General features: G+C 39.0%; 1 protein-coding gene across 6 annotated transcripts in view; it reads left to right on the top strand.

The window, feature by feature from the left end:
• The window catches only part of STK38L (serine/threonine kinase 38 like), a 77,895-nt gene extending 53,035 nt beyond the window's left edge, over positions 1-24,860 (top strand). For 5 of the 6 annotated variants that reach the window (XM_070410514.1, XM_070410515.1, XM_070410516.1 and 2 more), the window contains 12 exons: positions 223-274; positions 9,093-9,215; positions 9,432-9,515; positions 12,157-12,280; positions 14,027-14,181; positions 14,472-14,574; positions 14,757-14,818; positions 19,566-19,683; positions 20,146-20,269; positions 23,305-23,400; positions 24,264-24,355; positions 24,461-24,860. In XM_070410514.1, coding sequence (XP_070266615.1) covers positions 223-274; positions 9,093-9,215; positions 9,432-9,515; positions 12,157-12,280; positions 14,027-14,181; positions 14,472-14,574; positions 14,757-14,818; positions 19,566-19,683; positions 20,146-20,269; positions 23,305-23,400; positions 24,264-24,355; positions 24,461-24,588 — 1,261 coding nt within the window. In that variant the 3' untranslated portion in view covers positions 24,589-24,860. The remainder of the gene's footprint in view (positions 1-222; positions 275-9,092; positions 9,216-9,431; positions 9,516-12,156; positions 12,281-14,026; positions 14,182-14,471; positions 14,575-14,756; positions 14,819-19,565; positions 19,684-20,145; positions 20,270-23,304; positions 23,401-24,263; positions 24,356-24,460) is intronic. The other variant, XM_070410519.1, reaches the window with a different exon arrangement.
• Positions 24,861-25,762: the final 902 nt, after the last annotated feature.

Genomic DNA, 25,762 nt, shown 5'->3' with positions numbered 1-25,762 from the left:
ACTTTAGAAGTAAATTTTATTTGACCAGTATGAGAAAGCTAAATCTGAATTGGGTTTATATTTTGAGAAAGAAAACTATGCTTAGTGATTATTTTAATTCAACTTGAAAGATTTTTTTAGCATACCAAATTGAAGTGGTAAAATTGAATAAATAAATGTACATTTAAAAATGGAAGTAGTTAGGAATGTATTTAAAATGTAAATTATTTTTCTTTTGTTAAGGCAGAAGAAATTAGAAGTGGCTATGGAAGAAGAAGGATTAGCAGATGAAGAGGTAATGTTAGCTGTGATTACTGTGACTATAGTTAACAATACTGTATTATGTGCTTGACAGTTACTAAGAGAGTGGATCTTAAATGTTCGAACTACAGAAAAAGAGTAGTTATGTGCGGGTGATGGATATATTAACCTTATTGTAATCATTTTGCAATATATATATGGATCAAATTATCACATTATATACCTAAAACTTACACAATGTTATATGCTATTTCTTTTTTAAAAATTTTTTATTTTTATTGATTTCAGAGAGGAAAGAACAGGGGGGGGGAGAGAGAGAGAAAAAAACATCAATGATGAGAATCATTGATCGGTTGCCTCCTGCAAGTCCCCCCACTGGGGATGGAGCCTGCAACCCAGGCATGTGCCTTGACTGGGACTCGAACTCTGACCTCCTAGTTCATAGGTCGATGCTCAACCACTGAGCCACACTGGACTCTAAGAATTAAAACTAATATCATGGAATAGATTTTTTTTTAAAGTAATGTAACAACATTATAGGTGATGTCCCATTTCTGTTAGATTATATATTCCATACACTTGGGATTCTCCTTTTCTGCTAATAGCTGTCTCCAACACATAAACATTGTTAACTTGCTGTACTACACAACATATAAAATACTAATAAACATTATTTTCTTTAGGTGCTTCTCTCTTGTTTATCAATTTTGAGTGTAATTTATGAAACTGTGTAATAAGGTTATTTTTTTCATTCAGATTACACAAGTTTCTAAAGCTAAATCCAACTGCACTCTGTTTATTCTATAACCCCTAATGTTAGAAATCTAGAATGTCTTTCAGAATTCTTATATTTACTCATTTATGTAATTAAAAGGGGTGGGGAGGAATGTCTTTACTGCTTTGAAAGACTGTACTACAGTGCCACCATGTGGCATTTTTTATTTAGTCTTCAAATCTAAAACTGCTTTTTGATCTTTTTATTTTACTAGTAATTCAGTTTTTTAAACTGTTATTCAAATGGCATTTTTGATCCAAAAAATAGTCTTCACTGTTTTCACTACTGATGTGCCTGAGTGTATAACTTCACTTAGCTGTATAAAGATATTTACATTGAAGACATAATTCTTTAAAGAGAGAGGAAAGGAGAGGGATAGAGAGATAGAAACATCGATAAGAGAGCATCGATTGGCTGCCTCCACCACACTCCTGGGAATCAAACCCGTGACATCTTGGTTCATGGGTTGACACACAACCACAGAGCCATACTAGCCATGTTGAAGACATAATTCTTAATTTGATCCTCTTAGATTAACTTTGTTAGAATTATCAGAATTCCATTGCATTGATGATACACATTTACATATTTCTAATTAATATATATATAGTTTACCTAACCCTCTTGAAAGCATAAACGGAGGGGTAGGGAAGGACTATTTAGTAGTTATACCTTGAGCTGCATGTCAGAGTGATGTTTCTGAGCTGTTATGGTCATTTTGACTTGTCTCCGCCTCAGAACTGAACCACTGAATGCTTGATAGGATTCACTTGAAGATGAACAGGGGTTTAATTTTTTCATTGATTATTTTCATTTCCCATAGGAGCTTTGTCAAAAACAGAATTTTGTTTGGTGAGGGGAAAAACGAAATATAGAACAATGAAACAAATGCCCATTCCAAATGTAACCTTCAAATATTTCATAATGTTTCATTTTTTTTTTCTCTTTTTTTTTATTTTTTTTTATTTTTTATTTTTTTTAAATGCTTAAAGCATTACAAAGGGTATTACATATGTGTCCTTTTTTCCCCCCCACCCTTGACAAGCCCCTGCCCTCCCTTACCCCCCAGTGTCTTATGTCCATTAGTTATGGTTATATGGATGCATACAAGTCCTTCGGTTGATCTCTTGCTCCCCTCCCTCCTGTCCCCCAACCCTCCCTGGCCTTACCACTGAAGTCCGACAATCGGTTTGAGGCAGCTCTGCCACTGTATTTATTATTGTTCAAAAGTTTGTAATGGTCTTAATTATCCATGAAAGAATGAGATAATGTGGTATTTTTCCTTCATTGACTGGCTTGTTTCACTTAGCATAATGCTCTCCAGTTCCATCCATGCTGTTGCAAATGGTAAGAGTTCCTTCTTTTTAACAGCAGCATAGTATTCCATCGTGTAGATGTACCATAGTTTTCTAATCCATTCATCTACTGATGGGCACTTAGGCTGTTTCCAGATCTTAGCTATGGTGAATTGTGCTGCTATGAACATCTGGGTGCATATATCCTTTCTGATTGGTGTTTCTGGTTTCTTGGGATATATTCCTAGAAGTGGGATCACAGGGTCAAATGGGAGTTCCATTTCCAATTTTTTGAGGAACCTCCATACTGCCTTCCATAGTGGCTGCACCAGTCTGCATTCCCACCAGCAGTGCACAAGTGTTCCTTTTTCTCCACATCCTCTCCAGCACTTGTCGTTTGTTGATTTGTTGATGATGGCCATTCTGACAGGTGTGAGATGGTACCTCATTGTTGTTTTGATTTGCATCTCTCGGATGATTAGTGACTTTGAGCATGTTTTCATATGTCTCTTGGCTTTCTGAATGTCCTCTTTTGAAAGGTGTCTATTTAGATCCTTTGCCCATTTTTTGATTGGATTGTTTATCTTCTTTTTGTTAAGTTGTATGAGTTCCCTATAAATTTTGGAGATTAAGCCCTTATCAGATATGACGTTGGCAAATATGTTTTCCCACGAGGTGGGTTTTCTTGTTGTTTTGTTGATGGTTTCTTTTGCTGTGCAGAAGCTTTTTATTTTGATGTAGTCCCATTTGTTCATTTTCTCTTTAGTTTCAACTGCCCTAGGAGCTGTATCAGTGAAGAAATTGTTTTGGCATATGTCTGAGATTTTGTTGCCTTTGTATTCTTCTAGAATTTTTATGGTTTCCTGTCGTACATTTAAGTCCTTTATCCATTTTGAGTTTATTCTTGTGTATGGTGTAAGTTGGTGGTCTAGTTTCATTTTCTTGCATATGTCTGTCCAATTTTCCCAACACCATTTATTGAAGAGACTATCTTGACTCCATTGTATGTTCATGCCTCCTTTGTCAAAAATTAATTGAGCATATTGGTTCGGGCTAATTTCTGGACTCTATTCTATTCCACTGATCTATATGTCTGTTCTTGTGCCAGTACCAAGCAGTTTTGAGAACAGTGGCTTTGTAATACAGCTTGATATCTGGCATTGAGATCCCACCTACTTTGTTCTTTCTCAGGATCGCTGCAGCTATTCGGGGTCTTTTTTTATTCCAGATGAATTTTTGGAGAGTTCGTTCTAGATCTTTGAAGAAGGCCATTGGTATTTTAATGGGAAGTGCGTTGAATGTATAGATTGCTTTGGGTAGTATGGACATTTTAATGATGTTGATTCTACCAATCCAAGAACATGGTATGTTCTTCCATCTGTTTATGTCTTCCTCTATCTCTTTTTTCAATGTCCTGTAGTTTTCTGAGCAGAGGTCTTTAACCTCTTTAGTTAAGTTTATTCCTAGGTATCTTAATTTTTTTGGTGCGATGGTAAATGGGATTGTTTTTCTGATCTCCCTTTCTGAAAGTTCACTATTGGTGTATAGAAATGCCTCAGATTTCTTGGGGTTAATTTTGTATCCTGCTACATTGCCAAATTCATGTATTAAGTCTAGTAGCTTTTTGATGGAGTGTCTAGGGTTTTGTATGTATAATATCATGTCATCTGCAAATAAGGACAGTTTTACTTCCTCTTTTCCAATTTGGATGCCTTTTATTTCTTCTTCTTGCCTAATTGCAATGGCTAATACTTCCAGTACTATGTTGAACAGGAGTGGTAAGAGTGGGCATCCCTGTCTTGTTCCTGTTCTTAGGGGAAATGGTGTTAGTTTTTGTCCATTGAGTATGATGTTGGCTGTGGGCCTGCCATATATGGCTTTTATTATGTTGAGGTATGATCCTTCTATTCCCACCTTTCTGAGAGTTTTTATCAAAAATGGGTGTTGGATTTTGTCGAATGCTTTTTCTGCATCAATTGATATGACCATGTGGTTTTTTTCTTTCAATTTGTTTATGTGATGTATCACATTTATTGATTTACGGATGTTGTACCATCCTTGCATCTCTGGGATAAATCCTACTTGGTCATGGTGTATGATCCTTCTGATGTACTGCTGGATCCGATTTGCTAAGATTTTGTTGAGGATTTTGGCATCTATGTTCATGAGGGATATTGGCCTGTAATTCTCTTTCATTGTGATGTCTTTACCTGGTTTTGGTATTAGGGTGATGCTGGCTTCATAGAATGAGCTTGGAAGCGTTCCTTCCTCTTGAATTTTTTGTAGTAGTCTGAGGAGGGTAGGTTTTAGTTCTTCCTTGAATGTTTGGTAGAACTCCCCTGTGAAGCCGTCTGGCCCTGGGCTTTTGTTTGCTGGAAGCTTTCTGATGACTGCTTCAATTTCTTCCATAGTTATTGGCCTATTGAGGTTTTTAGATTCTTCCTGATTGAGTTTTGGAATGTTGTATTTTTCTAGGAATTTGTCCATTTCCTCCAGGTTGTCTAGTTTGTTGGAGTAGAGTTGCCCGTAGTATTGTTTAACAATCATTTGTATTTCTGTGGGGTCTGTTGTTATTTCGCCTCTATCATTTCTGATTTGGTTTATTTGGGACCTCTCTCTTTGCTTCTTGGTGAGCCTGGCTAGGGGTTTGTCAATCTTGTTTATCCTTTCAAAGAACCAGCTCTTGGTTTCATTGATTTTCTGTATTGTTTTTTTGGTCTCTATTTCATTGATTTCTGCTCTAATCTTTATTATCTCCTTCCTTCTGCTCACTCTGGGGTTTTCTTGTTGCTCTCTTTCTAATTCTTTGAGTTGTAGAGTTAGATGATTGACTACCATTTTTTCTTGTTTTTTGAGATAGGCCTGTAGAGCTATAAACTTTCCTCTCAGGACTGCTTTCATTGTGTCCCAGAGGTTTTGGATTGTTGTGTTTTCATTGTCATTAGTGTCCAGGATGTTTTTAATTTCTTCTTTGATGTCATCGGTAACCCAATCAATATTTAATAACATGCTATTCAGCTTCCAAGTGTTTGAGTATTTTGGGTTGTTTTTATTGTAGTTTATTTCTAACATTATGCCATCGTGGTCTGCGAAGAAGCTTTTTATGATTTCAATCTTCTTGAGTTTGTGGAGACTTTGCTTGTGACCCAATATGTGGTCTATTTTTGAATATGTCCCATGAGCACCTGAGAGGAATGTATATTCCGCAGCTGTGGGGTGAAGTGTTCTGAAGATGTCAATTAAGTCCATCTGATCTAGTGAGTCATTTAGGATTGCTGTTTCTTTGCTGAGTTTTTGTCTAGCGGATTTATCCAGTGATGTCAGTGGTGTATTAAAGTCCCCTACTATGATTGTATTGTTGTCGATCTCTCCCCTGATATCTTCCAGAAGTTTTCTTATGTATGTGGGTGCTCCTGCATTGGGTGCATATATGTTTACCAGGGTTATATCTTCTTGTTGTATTGATCCCTTTAGTATTATGAAGTGGCCTTCCTTATCTCTGGTTATGGCCTTCACTTTGAGATGTATTTTGTCCGATATAAGTATTGCTACCCCAGCTTTCTTTTCCTTTCCATTTGCGTGAAAGATATTTTTCCATCCCTTCACTTTCAGTCTGTGTGAGTCCCTTCTAATGAGGTGGGTCTCTTGTAGACAGCAGATGTATGGGTCATGTTTTTTTATCCATTCAGCCACTCGATGTCTTTTGGTTGGAGCATTTAGTCCATTTACATTTAAAGTTATTATTGAAAGGTACTTGTTTGTAGCCATTTCTTTTTGTGTGTGTGTGTGAGGCTGTTTTCTTTCTGAGCTTGATATTTCTTCTTTTTACACCAGTCCCTTTAGCATTTCTTGCATGGCTGGCTTGGTGGTGATAAACTCCCTTAGCCCTTTTTTGTCTGTGAAGCTTCTTATTTCCCCTTCAATTTTGAATGATAGCCTTGCTGGATAGATTATTCTTGGATTCAGTCCTTTGCTTTGCATCACTTTGTAGATTTCCGTCCATTCTTTTCTGGCCTGATGTGTTTCTGTTGAGAAATCATTTGATAATCTAATGGGAGATCCCTTGTATGTTACTTTCCGTCTCTCTCTTGCAGCCTGTAAGATTCTCTCTTTAACCTGAACATTTGCCATGGTAATTATGATGTGTCTTGGTGTGGGTCTTTTCGGGTTCACCTTGTTTGGGACTCTCTGGGCTTGTGTGACTTTTTTCTTCCCCACCTCAGGGAAGTTTTCTGATATTATTTCTTCGAATAGGTTTTCTAATCCATGTTCATCTTTCTGTTGTTCTGGCACCCCTATTATTCGTATGTTGTTTCGTTTCATGTTGTCCCAAAGCTCCCTTAGGCTCTCCTCCTGTCTTTTAATTTTTTTCTCCATTTGCCGTACAGTTTGAGTGTGTTTTGCTTCCTTGTCTTCTAATTCACTAATTCGGTCCTCCGCTTCTCCCAGTCTACTGTTGATACTTTCAATGGAGTTTTTTATTGAAGCTATGTCGCTCTTCATTTCTTCTTGGGACTTACTTAAGTTGTTGATTTTTTCATCTGTTTCTTCTAGCTTCTTGCATAAGTAGTTGAGTTTTTCATCTGTTTCTTCTTGCTTCTTGAACATCTGGTGCATGTACTCTAGGAACCTTATTCTGAATTCTTTTTCCGACATGTTGCATATCTCTGTCTCACTTAGCTGCTTTTCTGGCGAGTCCTCCTTTTCTTTCCTTTGGGGGTTTCTTTGCCTACCCATGTTTGATCTCGCTGACATATGTAGATGTTGAGATGTTCAGTGGCTGCTCCCTGGGTGGCAGGGGCTCCTTGGGTTGTGGTTGCTGCTCAGACGGTTGCGGTAGCAGCTGCTTTCCAGTTGGCAGCAGCTCCTCTGGTGGGTGTTGTTCACAGCTGTGTTGGCTCTTCTGGCTGGTGGGGGGAGGCTTCACGTACAGCTGCTGTTCCACAGACAGAGGGTGTGGTGATCAGGAGGCTGTGGTGATCAGGAGGCTGCGGTGATCAGGGGGCTGCTGTTGCTTGGATCTGCAGTCTGGGAAACGCTCCTCTCTTACCAGCACTGCATGATCTGGGAAACACTCCTCTCTTATGGGCACTGCATGGTCTGGTCAGTTCCTCAGGATGCCCCCTTTAGTCTCAGTTCTCCGCAATCACAAAATCCAAATCTCAAATTTCCTGGCGCCAGCAAACCCGCGGAACTCCTTACCCCAGTCAGGGTCTGTGTCTGTCCCAAGAGACGCGGCTGTCTGCCATGCGGTCTCCCTCCGACCCTCTGGGCTCAGGTCTGGCAAACTTTCCTGCCCAGATCCCTGGTTTTTAACCTTTCCAGGGGAGGTCTGCCCTTCCCGGCTGCAAACCGTCTCACCAGCTGAGTAAATTTGCCAATTCGGGGTGGGTGTTATTAGTTTCAGCTGCTTACTCCGTTTGCTCCGGGACAAGACCTGGGACGTGTCTGCCTATATCACCGCCATCTTGCTTCCTCCACAATGGGTTCTTAAACTGGCATAATGTTTCATATTAATGCTCGTTATTTTTGTGACTGCTGGAGAATGAATTGTGAAATTCCTGAGTTGAATATTTTAATGAATTCTTCATGTAATTATCTTTGTTGCAGTTTCATTTTTTCAGGAATTTGTGTGCCAAGTCTCAAGCAGTTTATTAAAATCTTTCCAAGAATAAATTCTGCCATAAGCACATCTCTATGGAAACACTCTTGCTTTGTTGTTTTGGTGTCATAAGTCTCAGTGGTTGTGACAGAGCAACCTTGGGATTTAAGGAATTGAAGCAAAGTCAATTTCTTGACAGAGTCAAAATCAATATCAGAATACTATTAGCATTGCCTAAAGTTTAACTTTTATTTTTTAATTAAGTTAGCATATAGATGAAAGAATATCATGATATAGTTAAGATGAAATATTTAATGGGGTATACTTCAAGAATAAAGATTTTTCAGTCGTTAAAAAAAAGTTTTTTAAAGTTTTCTTTAGAGTTTTTTTATTCGTGCACCTGTGGGGTCCCTCTGTGTGGCCTGCAGGGATCCGCCATAACCGGCAGTCCAACAGCCCGGAGGGATGTAGTAGTGTGTAAAGCGGCAGGCGGCTGGGGAGGAGCCCAAACCTGGGCTGGGCACTGCGCTGCTCCTGCTCATCTGGCCGCAGCTTAGTAGGCTCGCTGCTGCTCCACTTCAGGCGTGCCGCCGCAGCTGCTTTCGCCAGGCATGAGCCGGGCATCTGGCATCTATTGGTCAGCTGTGCGGTGCTTCTGCTGTGGGAGCACACTAACCACCAGGGGGCAACTCCTGCATTGAGCGTCTGCCCCCTGGTGGTCAGTGCATGTCATAGTGACCCATCTATTGGTCGACTGGTTGAACAGTTGACTGGTCGCTTAGGCTTTTATATATATAGATACTTCACCTCACTTTTTTTTGTTGTTGGTAATCCTCACCCGAGGATATTTTTTCCATTGAGTTGTTTTTTGGTTGTTTTTTAGAGAGTGGAAGGGAGAGAGAGAAACATCGATGTGAGAAAGACATATCAATTGGTTGCCTCCCGTACGTTCCCTGATTGGGGCTTGGGATCGAACCTGTAACCCAGATATGTGCCCTTGACTGTAATCGAACCCAAGACCCTTCGATGTACAGGCCAACACTCTAATCACTTAGCCACACTGGCCAGGGTTTCACCCCCATTTTTATATATCTTGTCTTTTAATACTGTAGGTTTCCTTTGAAACAATCTGATTTTAAAGTCTTCTTTTAAACTGTCTTTTTTTTTTTTTTTTTAATAGAAAAAGTTACGCCGATCACAGCATGCTCGCAAGGAAACAGAGTTTTTACGGCTCAAAAGGACCAGACTTGGCTTAGATGACTTTGAGTCTCTGAAAGTTATAGGAAGAGGAGCATTTGGAGAGGTGTGGTTCTTTTTAAAATACACTGTTATTGAATATATATCTTAAAATAGATTTAAAATAGATATGTATTAAAATAATTTAATTTGAATAGAATTCCTAAAATACCATGAATGGCAAATTGCAACACTGTTTTCTTTAAAGGAATCTACTATTTACTCCTAAATAAATAGTAGTGACTGTTTAACATCTACAATGTGGTCAATTTTCACATTCTAGGTGCGGCTGGTCCAGAAGAAAGATACAGGCCATATCTATGCAATGAAGATATTGAGAAAAGCTGATATGCTTGAAAAAGAGCAGGTATGTTCTTTAATACATGCAACCAAAGAAACATCCACTGGCTGATATTGGAATTTTTAAAAAGAAATCTATGTATCTTACTATATAATCTAGTAATTTTTGATAGCCTGTGCCATCGCTTCTCAATTCTTATAGTTAAAATTTCTTCTGAATTTATAATCTAAATATGTATTAGTCTGTTCAGGCTGCCATAACAAAATATCTTAGACTTGGTGACTTAAACAAAAGAAATTTATTTTCTTACAGTTCTGGAGGGTGGAAGTCTAAAATCAAGTTTCTGGCAGGCTTTGGTTTCTGGTGAGGGTTCTCTTCCTGGCTTGCAGGCAGCTGCCATCCCATTAAGGCCCCACATAGCCTCTCCTTGGTGTGTGCACAGAGTGTGAGCTATCTGGTGTCTCTTCTTAATACAGATACCAATCCCCTCCCATCAACCCTCCACCCCCAATGACCTCACTTAACCTTAATTACCTCCTAGAGGCCCTTTCTTCAAATCCAGTTATCCTAGGGGTTTGGGCATTATCATGGGAATTTGAGGAAAAACATTCAGTCCATAACAAAATACCCTCTTTTCTGACTTCAGTGAAAATAAAGGATAGTTCTCAGTACCCTCAATCCCTGTCACATATCACAAAAGCAAGAACAGTCTCCTTAGAATTTGCTTATTTTATGTATTTACAAAATCTATAACCACTCCAATTTCATACTTCGGGCCTGTCTTCCTGTTTTTTATGACTTAATGTGGTTTCGGTGGTAGCCATAAATCTGAAAACATTACTAGTATTATTTTATCTATTCACCTGTGTTTCCAGTCTGGGTGGACACTCATATGCTACATATGCTAGTGAAGACCTCTACAGTGGCGGTACAAGGGGAGATGGCACCTCTCTGTACCTAATGCTTTACTTCAGTCTTTTAGTGCCCACCTGAAGCTTACTTTGTTATTATAGCAATATAACATTAATTTTTATTTAAATATGGCCCACTTGAATTTTTACTGCATTCTTCCACTTTATTTCTATTTCATTCATCCAACAAGTATTCGCATGTTCTAGGTCAGGGGTCCTCAAACTTTTTAAACAGGGGGCCAGTTCTCTGTCCCTCAGACCGTTGGAGGGCCGGACTATAGTTTAAAAAAAAACTATGAACAAATTCCTATGCACACTGCACATATCTTATTTTGAAGTAAAAAAACAAAACAGGAACAAATACAATATTTGTATTTGCTTGTGGCCCGCGGGCTGTAGTTTGAGGACCCCTGTTCTAGGTTCTGGGAATACAGTGGTTAACAGGACACACCTGATCCTTGTTCTTTTATAGTAGTGGGGAAAATAGGCAGACCGCTATTCCAAACAGTCATGATTGATAAGTCCTATGAAGAAATTAGTTTTATAAAATATATTTTTATTGATTTAAGAGAAGAAGGAAGAGGGAGAGAGAGCTAGAACATCAGTGATGAGAGAAAATCACTGATAGGCTGCCTTCTGCACACCCCATACTGGGGATTGAGCCCACAACCCGGGCATGTGCCCTGACTGGGAATTGAACCGTGACCTCCGGGTTCATAGGTCAATGCTCAACTAATGAGCCACACCGGCTAGGCAAGGCTTTTTCTTTACCATCTTAGAATGCTTTGTAAAAGACAATAGGTAAGAATTTTGAAACAGATCCAGAGAGATTATAAAGTTCTCTAATGCCAAAAAAAAAAATTTCTTAATTTTTCAATTTTTATTCTTGTGCTTTGATCTCAGAGCATTTAGCATACTAGATAATAATACAGTAATCTGAAATATGATATTTTAAGCAGGTCATATTTTATTATCATGAAAAGGTTTATAAAATATTTCTTCTCTTGTGCTTTGGGCCAGAATTCATAGTGGTGCACAATGAAAATAGCAAAAGTATAAAATCAAACCTTATTGGTAGTCTTTCAAGAAATAATGCAAAAATATCTGAAAATTGATTACATGAACTCCACAAATTACTCAGTTTATAAAATATTCCAGCTTATAAAATGGATCCCTAGTAATTGTGTATCTGACAAAAATCAGTAGCAAAACTCCACAAAATTATATTAATTTGCTATAGATTATGTTTATAGATGTTATAGAGATTGTATGTTATAACAAAAGAATATAAAGTTATTATAAACGTTTCTGCTTAAAAAAAGCAAACCAAATGGTTAAAAACCAAGTCAAGTCCTTTGACTACTAACAGTTAAAAAATAGTTTGCTAAGGACCCTGACTTTGTCAAACCGATTGATAGAGCATCGCTTACTTCTTTTAACATTTAAAAGTCAGACTAGGGCTCTAAATTTATAAGACAAAGCCAGAATCTTTGCGTAGGAGGAGAATCTGGTCAGGAAGGTTTGAGACTAGTCATTTTTCTACCTTAGAGGCCTCAACTTTCCCTAATATACCTGTGGATCCGACCTTTTTAGGCCTAAAGATATAAGCTAAAATAAACTATTTCCTGAGGTTCTCCGTGTTTAACGAAAATATGAACATGCATATATGTTTTAAATTTTTTCTAAAACTCCAGCTTTCCTTCATGACTTCTTAGGAACTGGATGGATAATTGTAAGAGGTAAGCTTGAAAATGTGTAATATGTTACAATTATTTTTTCAAAATACATTCATCTAGGTGGCTCATATTCGAGCAGAAAGAGATATTTTGGTAGAAGCAGATGGTGCCTGGGTGGTGAAGATGTTTTACAGTTTTCAAGATAAGAGGAACCTTTATCTAATCATGGAATTTCTCCCTGGAGGTAAAAGCAAACGTAACAGCAATGACAGGCTGAACACAAGCAAATCACTATATGTAATTACAATTTTACTGATTAGGTTTACTTTGGTATTCCTAGCTCTGAGGTTTATATAGTCAGTCATGGTTTTCCAGTAGCTCCTCCCATAATAATGCTAATTTTGACAAATCAGATTCTTTTGAAGAAAGAAAAACAAATCACTCAAGAAAAACAACCCAATGTGCAAATGATAGTGCACTAAAGAACTCTGGCTGTCTATAAAAATACAGGAAAATGTTCAACTTCACCAGTATTCAGGAAAATGTAAATTAAAACAAGAATGAGATACCATTTCACACTCATCTGATTAGTAAAAACATTAAGACAGATGAGGCTGTGGGGAACTGGCCTCATATATGTAAATTAATCTGTAATCCTACTGGGAGAGCAATTCATATATAGCAGTAAAGTGGAAAATGCAGGTGTCCTACAACTCCACAATTCCACAACCAGCTGTATTCCCTGGAGATTCTCCCCCATGCCCATGTACAAGAGACCTGTAAAAGGATGCTCATTGTAGCATTGTCATAATAGTGAAAACCTGAATGCAAGATAAATGTCCAGCCATAGAAGGCTGGACAAATAAAATGTGGCATAATTATGAGATGAAATATTTTACAGTAGTTAAAAGTCAGGAGCTATATCTTTTTCAATAGTAATATCTCAGAAACGGTGGCATAATAAAGCAAGCTGTGCAATTATATGTACAATTGATACTATTTGTGTAAATTTTAAAAAACCTACAAAAGACTGTAAGTCTATAGATTAATATTTAAGTATATGAACACATTTTAAAAAGAAGCTAGAAGGATACACATCAAACTAAATGCATGATAATGGTTACTCAGCAAAATGGGAAAGAGGAATAGAATGGGAATGGAGAACAAAGAATACTTCTACTTTATTATTATTTTTTTAATCTGAAGCATCATGAAAATATACTTTGTCAATTTTGAATGGTAAGTTCACCAGTGTTTGTTCTTTGCCTCCCTTTAACGAAAAAAATCCCTTGAAAATAAAATAATGTCTGGCCCTAGCTGGTTTGGCTCAGTGGATAGAGCATCGGCCTGAGGACCAAAGGGTCCTGGGTTTGATTCTGCTCAAGGGCACGTACCTTGGTTGCAGGCTTCTCGCCGGCCCGGGCCCTGGTTGGGGCACATGCAGGAGGCAACCAATCGATGTGTTTCTCTCACATCGATGTTTCTCTCTGTTTTTCCCTCTCCCACTCTCCCTAAAAATCAATGGAAAAATATCCTCGGATGAGGATTAACAAACAAACAAAAAAAGAATGTCTGAAGGTAAGTCTTTCAGTGGAATGATACCCTATTTTTGCTAGCCCAAAGAGCTCTGAGTGTTTTTGAAACTTGAATTTGAAAGAATACTAGTATATCCCATTTCCAGGTGTGCTTATTGATTCATTTTCCAGTTTGGTATGTTTTTCTCAGCAACTTATTCTGGATGTTGAGTGGTGGATATTACTTCATTATTAGCTCTGCTTTGATTTGATTTCATGTATTTTCTATCTTAAACCCATTAAATGTCATAAAACTTTTGCCTATGCAGTGACACTTTATTTGGCCCTGGAGATGGAGGTATACTGGGTGGATCATAAAATTCAAAAATCAGGCATACATTGTGTAGATACAAAGAAAGCATTTACAAGGTATTTCCCTTTTGAGGCCTTTCAATACATGATACTTTCCTTTATAGGGGACATGATGACATTGCTAATGAAGAAAGATACCTTGACAGAAGAGGAAACACAGTTCTATATTTCAGAAACTGTTCTTGCAATAGATGCGATCCACCAGTTGGGTTTTATCCATCGGGATATTAAGCCAGACAACCTTTTGTTAGATGCCAAGGTATGTGAATAAACTGGTGAATTATTTGGTTGCTAGTTATTTTATGGAGTAATAGAGCTAATTTTGTGATTGGAAATGGACAACTGCAATTTATATTATTGCTAACCTACATTATTTTATAGAATGATGCAGTCATTATCATCAAACATTTATACTATTACATTTCATTTGTATGGATTCTAAGCTAAGAATTTTTATAATAGTTGAATTTTAAAAAGTTTACAATAAAGCTTTTGTTTCAAAGTTAATATAATCCACTGATTTTACTAGTTTTTTTTTTCCTTTTTTAGGGTCATGTAAAATTATCTGATTTTGGCTTATGCACGGGATTAAAGAAAGCTCACAGAACTGAATTCTACAGAAACCTTACACACAACCCACCAAGTGACTTCTGTAAGTTTGATGTGTTCTCGGTTAAAGTGATATAGCTGATTTAATTCAGTACTGTTGAGAACTAAAGGGTCTCTCTCTCCCTCTCCTTACTCCTTAAACCAGTGCATTTCAAATGTGTATGTGTGTATTTGTTCTGGGGTGAGAGTTTTCTCATGATAACAATTCTGTCTTGTTGAAAATAGCATTTCAAAACATGAACTCAAAGAGGAAAGCAGAAACATGGAAGAAGAATAGGAGACAACTGGTGAGTTAGTCATGTTTTTAAGAACAGTTTGGTGCCCTGGTTCTAAAATCTCCTTTGATTTTTTTTGCTTATTTTGTATCTTTCACAATGATTAGTACTTACTTTATAGCAATGATAATGCTTGTTCTGGGATCACACAATTTTCTTAGTTTCTCTATAGTGTTTCCTTGCCTGTAAAGTGAACTGCTGATTTTTACTTTATGATTTAACTTTTGAGTAGCTTATAAAGCATATCTGTAATTAAATAATTGTCTGTTTACTAGTGATTAGCACTTTATATAAAACTCACTGTAATAAGTGTAATTTAGTGACTGCCTGGTGATTTCCATTTTTCCATTTTCCATACCTGTCCTGATAAAACAAATATCAATCAGCACATGTAAGATGGTTGTGTATTTCTAAGAACTTTTTTATTGACAAAATAAACAGGAAACTTAGGGTGTTAACAGTCTTACAATGAATAAAGTAACAAAGCAGACTTTACCACAGATAAATTACTCCTTTAATGTACAATAAAATAACACTATTTTTAAATATATTTTTTATTGATTTTTGGAGAGAAAAAGGGAGAGGCAGAGAGATAGAAATATTAGTGATGAGAATCATTGATTGGCTGCCTCCTGCATGCCCCCTACTGGGAATTGAGTTCGAAACCTTGGGCATGTGCCTTGACTGGGAATCAAACCAGCAACCTTTTGGTATATGGGTTGATGCTCAACCCCTGAGGCTCACTGGCTGGGCAACACTGTCTGTTTTTAACCCTACACTATTTCTCCTCTATTACTTAGCAAATATAAGAATCTTTTGCCCCTTTTCTTCTTTTTCTTTATTCTGTAAACTAGGTCTTTGAACATTCTCCAGGTTAAGAATGTGCCTTTTGACTTTGTTTTCCTAACTTCTTGTATAATGCCTAGCACATATGGACACTCTGTAAATATGTTAAATTCAATAAAATGATGAAAATGAAATTAATTTCCTCAAGAAGGTAAATAGACTGAAAGATAATAGTCTAATACCTCTCGAACCAAATAAAATGACCTTGGCATTATTGAGCTCATTCTCTCATTACCCCCAAGTAATTGCAAGCTTCCTGGGCTTGTAAAACATTTCAGTGTTTTTAAAAGTTTAAAAAATTTATTGAGCTATGCATTAACAAGAAAAACTTTCTTCTACTTTTAAGTGTGTCACTTTTAGATCAGATTTTATAATGGAGAAAAGTTTTGCAGTATCTCCTACTTTAAAAGGGAAAAATGAACATTGCTTAGAAATATGGTAGGGATTCTATAACCCCCTATTTACAGAATATTTACAGAAGATTACTTATGTGCATGTTTTACTATTCTTCTGGCCATCATCATAACTTGTATAGTGTTTCCCAAGGGAGAAATAGAGGGGACTCTATGTATTCTGGACAGGAAATCCTTCAGGACCTGTATCCCCTGCCCACTAAATGCCAATCATGTCCTCCCCGAGGTCACTGAGATGACAAAATCTGCTGTCACACATTTTCAAATGGTCCCTAGAGTACTACCCTTAGTTGAGAACTAGCGCTTTAAATATAGTTTTGGTAAGACTTTATATGAATTAAGAATGAAAAATTGCATTGCTTCCTAATGGATGAGCAGTGGCCTGGAATTAGGTTTATAATGAAAATACCTGATGATTATATATATCCTAGAGGCCCGGTGCACAAAAATTTGTGCACTGGGGTGGGGAGTTCCCTCAGCCCGTCCTGCGCCCATTCATAGTCTCGGACCCCTTGGGGGATGTCGACCTGCCGACTTAGGCCCACTCCCCGGAGATCAGGCCTAAGCTTGCAGTCAGACATCCTTCTGGCAGTCAGGGAGCCCTCGGGGGATGTCCGACTAAAGGCTTAGGCCCCCAAGGGATTCGATCTAAACCGTTAGTTGGACATTCTTAGTGCTGCCACGGAGGTGGGAGAGGCTCCTGCCACCACCACTGCGCTGGCCAGCCATGAGCCAGCTTCTGGCTGAGTGGCACTCCCCATATGGAAATGCACTGACCACCAGGGGGCAGCTCCTGCATTGAGCGTCTGCCCCCTAGTGGCCAGTGCGCATCATAGCAACCAGTCATTCTGCCATTCAGTCAATGTGCATATTAGCCTTTTATTATTATTATATAGGATGTCCCTATTTGCCCCCTCTACCCAGCTCTTGCCCCCCACTTCTCTCAGGCCATCACCATACTGTTGTCTGTGTCCATGGGTTGTGCATATATTTTCTTTGGCTAATCCCTTCTTTAAATTCACTTCTTTAAATTTTTATTTTCAGATAAGTGCTTATAACTGCGCTATTATATATTTTCTATTATATCATTTAGAATTAAGATATTTTTTAATTGAACCCTTGTAAATTTTAGCACAATTTAATAAATTGTGCTAGAAGCAATTAGGAGATTTTTCATGTAATGCATATACATTTCAGTTAATATTTTATTTTTAATTTTTTAATATTTTAATTTGAAATAATCTCATACATGTAAAAAAACTATAAAATACTACAGCATATTATATGTACCCTTCACCCAATTTCTTAGGTGTTAATAATTTAAACATAACCATTATACAACTAACAAAATTTGGAATATATTTTTCTTATAATCTCTTTAATGCTACTTAATCCATTTACTTTGTTTTTGTTAATCTTCACCCAAGGATATTTTTCCATTGAATTTTAGAGAGATTGAAGGGAAAGGGAGAGACACACTGATTGGTTGCCTCCTGCACATGCTTTGATAGGGACTGGGGATCAAGCCAGCAACTGAGGTATATGCCCTTGACTGGATTAGAACCTGGGACCCTTCAGTCCACGGGCTAATGCTCTATCCACTGAGCAAAGCAGGCTGCAGCTTAATTCATTTACTTTTAATCTATATGTGTCTTTATATTTAAAGTGGGTTTTGTTTTTGATTCACCCTGCCGGCTGATGGGGGCTTCTGGGGCGGGCGTGCCCTGCCGCTGCGGGACCCGTCGACGGTCGTAGGCCGGGCTCAGCTCAGCCCGAACTTGATCCTCGGGCAGCCCACCCGGGGGGCACTGCAGCAGCAGAGACACCTCGGGGTCCATGGTCTGGACGGGGGAGCTCTGGGGAAGGTCACAGCCAGGCTTGTCTCCCTGGGGGACCTAGAGCCACCAACAGACCTACTGAGGATCCCCCCCAGCCCTTTTGCACCCCCCTGGACAGTTAAGTGTCTTATCATCCAATAGGCGCCCCAGACTCCAACTGCCAGACGTCCCAGGGACTCCGAGGCACCCCTATCACCCAAGGCCCTGGGTCCAGTCCCCCCTAATGTCCACGTCTCCCAAACCCAGGGGTCAGGGACCCCTCCTAGGGTGCAGAAGCTCCAGCCTCCAGCGGGTACTCACCGCCACTTTGGCCCACAGTCCCCGCCCCTTTCCCCAACCAGAAGTGCCTGCCCCTCCTGCCCTGGCTTCTCATTGGCCAGCTTCGGGGCTCGGAGCCCGCAGTGAGGCAGCTCTGCCTAGGGAGTCAGTGACCTTGCTCGTCTGTCTGGCCCTCCCACATCTTCCGCCTGGGGATCTGGCATCCGGGATCTGGGACACCGGCCCTGCCTCCTCGGCCCGAGCCTGACCCACGAGCCCGGAGCTCGGGGCTTGGCTCACCTGGGCCCCATGGCTGACATTGTGACCTGGGCAGGTCTTGCCTGCTGGGCCTCGGTGTCCTGTCTGCACCAGGGCTTGGGGTGGGACATGAATCAATGCGCTGAATATGCCCCCATCCCAGCTCTCCCGTCCTGAGGCTGTGGCTTTCTGGGTGGATTGGAGTCATGGAGGTCCTTAACAGTCCCCACTTGCCACTGTGCCCCAGGTTTTGGCCGTGAACTCTGGAGAGAGGAAGCTGGAAGCAGCAGGGCCCAGAGGCAGAAGGGCTCACAGGCCCCGGGAACAGGTGCGCCCCTGCGACCCTGCTGCCACGGGACCCGCCGATCTCAGGATCTCGGGTCCGCGGTGGCAGGGCATGGCCGGCTGCTGGGGGCTTCTGGGGTGGGCGTGCCCTGCCACCGCGGGACCCGCCGATTTCAGGTCTTGCGGTGGCAGGGCACGGCTGGCTGCTGGGGCTTCTGGGACAGGCGTGCCTTCCCAGCGGCCGGCCTGCCCTGGATGGCGGTGCGCTGGCGGTTGGCGCTGTCCCATCCTGCCTGCAGTATGCAAATTAGCTGCCATCTTTGTTGGCGGTTAATTTGCATATCGCCCTGATTAGCCAATGGGAAGCGTAGCAAAGGTACAGTCAATTACCCTTTTTGTCTTTTATTAGATAGGGTAGTAGGCTGTAGTAGTTTACAAAGCACATTCCTTCTCTTGTTTTCATCCTCATATCAATGGTACAGGCAGATATTATTACTTCAGTTTTATGTAAGCAGAGGCTGAGGAACAGAGAAGGTGATGAACCTGCCTAAGACACATTACTTGTGAGTGGGAGAGCCAGAACTACTGGCTCAACCTTTTTTTTTTTTTTTGAAATGGATTTAGGGCTAAATATATATATAACTCAATTACGTTTCTTACGGGGCAAAAATCATGTCTTAAATAACATATTATTTGACTCAGTACCTATCACTTAAGCCTTATGCATGATAAACATGCAAAACAAGTATTAAAAATGAAAAAGTAACTTCTGTATACATTGCTTTTTACAGTAGTGAGCCATATTCATATGTTTCAAAAAATATATTAAGAATGTTGGTATGACAAGCTGTTCCTTTGCAGGCATATTCCACAGTTGGGACGCCAGATTACATTGCGCCAGAGGTATTCATGCAGACTGGTTACAACAAATTGTGTGACTGGTGGTCTTTGGGAGTGATTATGTATGAAATGCTAATAGGTATGTCTTATCATTTATTTATATACATACTATATAAATTTCCTTGAGTGCTACTGATTGAACATATGCAGATACCATGGGCTAACATATCAAAACTGTTAAACCAATTTCTGACACTCGCCCCCCCCCCCCCCCCCATTGTTAAATACACAGTGATAGATAGCAATGTGAGGAGCTGGTTTCTTAGGGATCTGGTTTCAGGAAGTGGGTATTTAATGGAACTTCCATTTATCAAAATTCTATCTGCATGGTCTTTCAGGAAAAAGGGGGAGAAGGATGCTTTAAATCCTTTATTTTATTGACTTCATTAGGAATTTAATTATAAATCGATGACTGGTGGCATGCATTTTTTTATTGTTAAGTAGAGCACTCGAAGCTCCTTTGGTTCTTGTGACACTTATGTAATAGGTTTAGCATATTTGATCATAAGAACTGATAAAACTTTTTTTCTCTGATACATAGGATATCCGCCTTTCTGCTCTGAAACACCTCAAGAAACATATAGAAAAGTGATGAACTGGAAAGAAACTCTGGTATTTCCTCCAGAGGTGCCTATATCTGAGAAAGCCAAGGATTTAATTCTTAGGTTAGTGGTTAAATTCCTAGAGGAGGTTGTCGTATCTTAAAACTTCACAGGTACCCAAAAGACTAAATTGGCCATTTCACTTTTGTGGGAGGGAAAGGACTACCACTGATATATATAATCAAGGAGATCAGTAAAGAAAAGGTGTTGTTGTGTGTTTGTTTTTTTGTGTTTTTTTTTAAATACATCTTTATTGTTCAGATTATTACAGATATTCCTCTTTTTCCCCCCGTAGTTCCCCTCCACCAGGTTCCCACCCCACCCCATGCCCTTACCCCCCGCCACTGTCCTCATCCATAGGTGTACGATTTTTGTCCAATCTCTTCCCGCATCCCTCACATCCCCTTCCCCCCAAGAATTGTCAGTCCACTCCCTTTCTATGCCCCTGCTTCTATTATATTCACCAGTTTATTCTGACTTACTTTTTAGATTCACTTGTTGATAGATATTTATTTGTTGTTACTTTGTTGTTCATAATTTTTATCTTTACCTTTTTCTTCTTCTAACTCTTCCTAAAGAATATCCTTCAGCATTTCATATAATCCTGGTTTGGTGGTGATGAACTCATTTAGCTTTTTCTTGTCTGTGAAGCTCTTTATCTGACCTTCAATTCTACATGATAGCTTTGCTGGGTAGAGTAATCTTGGTTGTAGGTTCTTGCTATTCATCACTTTGCATATTTCTTGCCACTCCCTTCTGGCCTGCATGGTTTCTGTTGAGAAATCAGCTGACAGTCGTATGGGTACTCCCTTGTAGGTAACTGAGTTTCTTTCTCTTGCTGCTTTTAAGATTCTCTCTTTGTCTTTAGCCCTTGGCATTTTAATTATGATGTGTCTTGGTGTGGTCCTCTTTGGATTCCTCTTATTTGGGGTTCTCTTCGCATCCCGGACTTGTAAGTGTATTTCTTTCATCAGGTAGGGGAAGTTTTCTGTCATGATTTCTTCTAATAGGCTTTCAGTATCTTGCTGTCTCTCTTCTTCTGGCACCCCCATAATTCAGATGTTGGTACATTTGAAATTGTCCCTGAGGCTCCTTACACTATCTTCATATTTTTGGATTCTTCTTTCTTTTTGCTTTTCAGGATGGGTGTTTTTTGCTTTCTCGTATTTCAAATCTTTGATTTGATTCTTGGGATCCTCTTGTCTGCTGTTGGATCTCTGTATATTCTTAATTTCAGTCAGTGTATGCTTAATTTCTGACTGGTCCTTTTCCATTTTTTTGGCATTCTCATTAAGATTTTTGAAGGTCTCACTAAGTTCCTCGGAGGTTTGTAGAAGATTCTTGAGTAACCTTATAACTGTGGTTTTGAACTCTATGTCCAGTAGTTTGCTTTCCTCCATTTCTTTCATTTGTGACATGTTTCTTTGTCTCCGCGTTTTGGCTGACTGTGAGGACCCGCTGTGTCTATAGTGGAAGAACTGCTGTGCTGGAGACACCCTTATGGGGTAGGACTTGCTTCAGTGGGGCTTTGGTGCTCACTGAGTCGGCCTCTTGAGTGTGTCCCTTATGGATGTGAGGAGCTGAAATCTGGTATCTGACCACTGGGTACCCTGGCTCCTGGATCTCCAAGTCAACCACTGTGTGAGTCCACCCAGCAGGAGTTACAGCGATATCAGCAGATTTCTCCTCTTTGTTTGGGGTTTGGAAGTTTTGGAGCTCTCTGACCCAGCTGCAGTTTGTTAGGTTAGGCTGCAAAAGGGCAGGGGGCTCCTTTGCCCTGCTGGGCACAGTTTGGGTGGGGATGTAAACTGAGTGGGGTGGGGTCTCAGAATCACCAGGGAGGAGCAAACAGCAATGACTGTCGTCAGCCATCTCCGTGACTCCTCGTGTCTCCGCGTCTCTGTGTCCCTGAGTCCCCGAGTCCCGTGCCCCCACAGTAACAATGATCCCTGCGCGCAGCTCTGCGAGAAAGCCACCCTCGCTTTCCGACCTGCTGCAAGACAGTCCAATTTCTCCCCGTAGGAGTCTGGGACCCCAGAGTCTCTCTGTAAACGAATTCACTGCATTCGGGAGCTTGTATCCCCTTCCGATTGAAAAAAACTGCACATCCAGTTACAGCCCGCCTTGCACGCGTCTCCGTACCTCTGCTCTTGGCGCCTCTGCACCTCCTACCCAGTCTCTGCGCTTTTTTCTTTCCTTCTAGTTGTAGAACTTCCACTCGGCCAGCTTTCCCGTGGTTCTGGATGATGGCTGTTTTGTCTTTTAGTTGTAGTTTTAATGTTGTTGTGGGGGGCAGCACATACAGGTTTATACCTTATGCTGCCATCTTGGTTCTCCTCTGTTGTGTGTGTGTGTGTTTTTTTTAAAGCAATATGCAATGACCCTATCCCATTAAAGAGGAAAGGAAAAATAAATTGTTAGGAGCAGTTCCTATCACAAACGTCTTTATATGAAATCTTATCTAAGCAAAGGATTCCATTCTGTTTCACAATTAAAATGAAGTGTTTTGATTCTGTTGTGAATGGCTGGAAGGAATATAAATTGGGACAACCTGTGGGAACAGCCATTGGCAGCATATTATGAAAAGTCTTTATACTGTATATGACCTTTGACCCAGCAATTCTACTTCTAGGAATTTTGCTTATGCAGATAATCAGATGTGTGTAAAGATTTAGGTATAATATGTTTATTTTGATACTGTCAGTAATGAAAAATTGAAAAACATCTAAATGTTCAACAGTGGTGGACTGGCTAAATAAATTATATTTGCATATAAAAATGAAAATGAAGTTATAGAAAATTTTTTAATGATTTTGGGGAATTTTCTCAATATGTTAAGTGGAAAAGTCCTAAAATAGTAACTATTGGATCAACATAATGTTTTTTAAATTACAGTAAAAGACTAGACAGAAATGGCTTTAACCTGTTTATAGTAGTTATCTCTGAATGATGCAATTACAGATGATTTATATTTTCTTCCACATTTTCCATAAAAAAGAGATAACATCAATAAGCAATAAAGTGAAATGTTTGAAATAATGCAAATAGAGTACTTTAGATGTAATTTGCATATGGTAATTTCTCTGTTTACTTTCTAGATTTTGTATTGATTCTGAAAATAGAATTGGAAATAGTGGAGTAGAAGAAATAAAAGATCATCCTTTTTTTGAAGGTGTAGACTGGGGGCACATCAGGTATGTTCATAGTCTTTGAATGGGAAAGGTCAGAGTAAAAAATGATTTGGTGATTAATTTGTCTGATTTTGCTAGATTAAGTACAAGAAGTAACACTGTTATAATGTTTTCCGGATTATATAAATGAGTGAGACTATAGTGACTATAGCTAAATGGCTGGTTTTAACTGATGTATGTTGTAGAGGAAAAATCATATATTGTACACCTGTTTGGATTTTGTATCCAGAGTTATATGATGAAGGCTTTTAGCACAACCAAGATGTATTTACATTTCACTCTATAATCTTTCATTTTTATCCTCTTGTTAATATACCATATTTTGTCTCCTTTATTAATGTATAAGATACAGTCCCTTTTAAAACATTATGGGAGAAGTTAAATAATGTGACTGATAAGAATTTGCTTATAGTTGTTAATTGTGAGCATTAGCTTTAACTCAGTTTATGGCCAAACTACCTTCAGTAGTTCTCCATATAGCAACAGTTTAAAAACAAATCTGATCATGACATTTTCTTCCTTCCCTTTGCACTTAGAATAAAATTAAGGATTTTAAACTGCATTTCAGGACTGTGGAGTATGGCTCTTATCTCATCGCTACAGGTTGCATCTTGTGTGATCTTTCCCACTCTTCCTACCTCACAGCTCTGTCATTTGCTATTCATTCTGACTGAAATGCTCTCCTCCTCCCTGCTCTCGTTCCTGCCAAGCCAGCTCCTTTTCATCTTTTAGGACAGCTTCTGTGTAACTTTCCTGGGCTCCTCTAATATCTATAGAACAGCATGAAGAATTCTCAAGTAGAATTATTTTTTGGAAAATTAAGAGTTCAAGAAAATTTATCATGGTTACTCAATACCTTTTTGTAGGGAAAGGCCAGCAGCAATCCCTATAGGAATCAAAAGCATTGATGATACTTCAAATTTTGATGACTTTCCCGAATCTGATATTTTACAACCAGGTAAGACAATCTACAACACAACTAACACTATTAAAAATCTATGAAATGATGACATTTTCCCTAATGAAGTTATTTTGATCTTGGTTAATCTTTCTATCTTTCTAGTGCCAAACACCACAGAACCAGACTATAAATCCAAAGACTGGGTTTTCCTCAATTATACATATAAAAGGTTTGAAGGGTTGACTCAGCGTGGCTCTATCCCCACCTACATGAAAGCTGGGAAATTATGAATGAAGATCACACTCACCCCCAACCAAAAGAACTCAGGTAGCTGCATCACAGGCTTGCTCGGCGTAGGTAACAATACATGGAAATTCTCCTGAAGACGGTGGTGCTTATGACTACAAGAGGAAATTCTACAGGATTAGAATTTCTGAGACTACTATAGGAATTGGTTGGCAGTGCCAGCTGGCATTTTTGGGTTTTTAAAAATATTTTATTATTTTTGTTAACTTTATTATACGAAGGTACTGGAATAAAAGAAACGTACATCCCTTTCTAACTGCATTGCCTACATGCGTATTAAGGTCCATTCTGCCTGTGTGTATTGTGGCTTCATACTGTAACACCTTTAATCGATTCAGGAGAAACACATATCATTTAAAGCAACATAGGCTAACCTGTAGGTAACACTGCAGTATTGCTGTTTTACTGCAAATCTTATGGGTCTAGATAATCAATAAAAGCCATCTTGCATACTAGTAGTTGATGTTAGAACACTTGCCGTATTGGTTTGGATATCTATAGAATACATATGAAGACAATTTCTATAATGCTTTTAAGAAATTTTAAAAAGGAAATACACTGGTTATTTAAAAAATAGAATTTATCATCATATTATGACACAAACTCCATAGTAAGGAGTGGCAAGTTTATAACATGGAGGAAGTTTAACACCTTCACTCAAGCGCTCCACTAATATATTTGCTTTGCATTCAGAAATACTGATGACCTTTATATACGTAGTCTGTGTACTCACAGGGGAGATGTACTATATTATATAAAATGTAAAGTTGCTTTTACTGTGACAAGAGGACTTCTTTTTTAACAAGAGGACATGGCATTATTTTAATTTGATTATAGTGAGTTGAATATAAGAAATGACCAAGAAGGCTGCTTGTAGAACTAGTGTATTTTTATTAAACTATTTTTTTAAATGTCAAACTTCTGATCATGTAAATGGACTTGTAGAGTACAAAGAGTTATTTACGTTGGTTTTCAGGAAGTTGTTACATATCATGGCTGGTTAACTTTTATTTTTTTTAATGAAATAATTTCCTTTGATAGTACTTGTATTATTGTGCCATTATTTTCTTATACTCCAGATGTACCAAAGATCCTGAACAGAGTGCATGTTCACAACTAAGTAGAATTTTACTTTGCTGTGTGAATGCTGTATTCAGA

The sequence above is a fragment of the Myotis yumanensis genome, unplaced genomic scaffold, assembly GCF_028538775.1.
Source record: "Myotis yumanensis isolate MYYU_CA2020_CCGP unplaced genomic scaffold, mMyoYum1.0.hap1 SCAF_3, whole genome shotgun sequence".
Classification (NCBI taxonomy): Eukaryota; Metazoa; Chordata; class Mammalia; order Chiroptera; family Vespertilionidae; genus Myotis; species Myotis yumanensis.
This window is presented reverse-complemented; position numbering and strand designations above follow the sequence as displayed.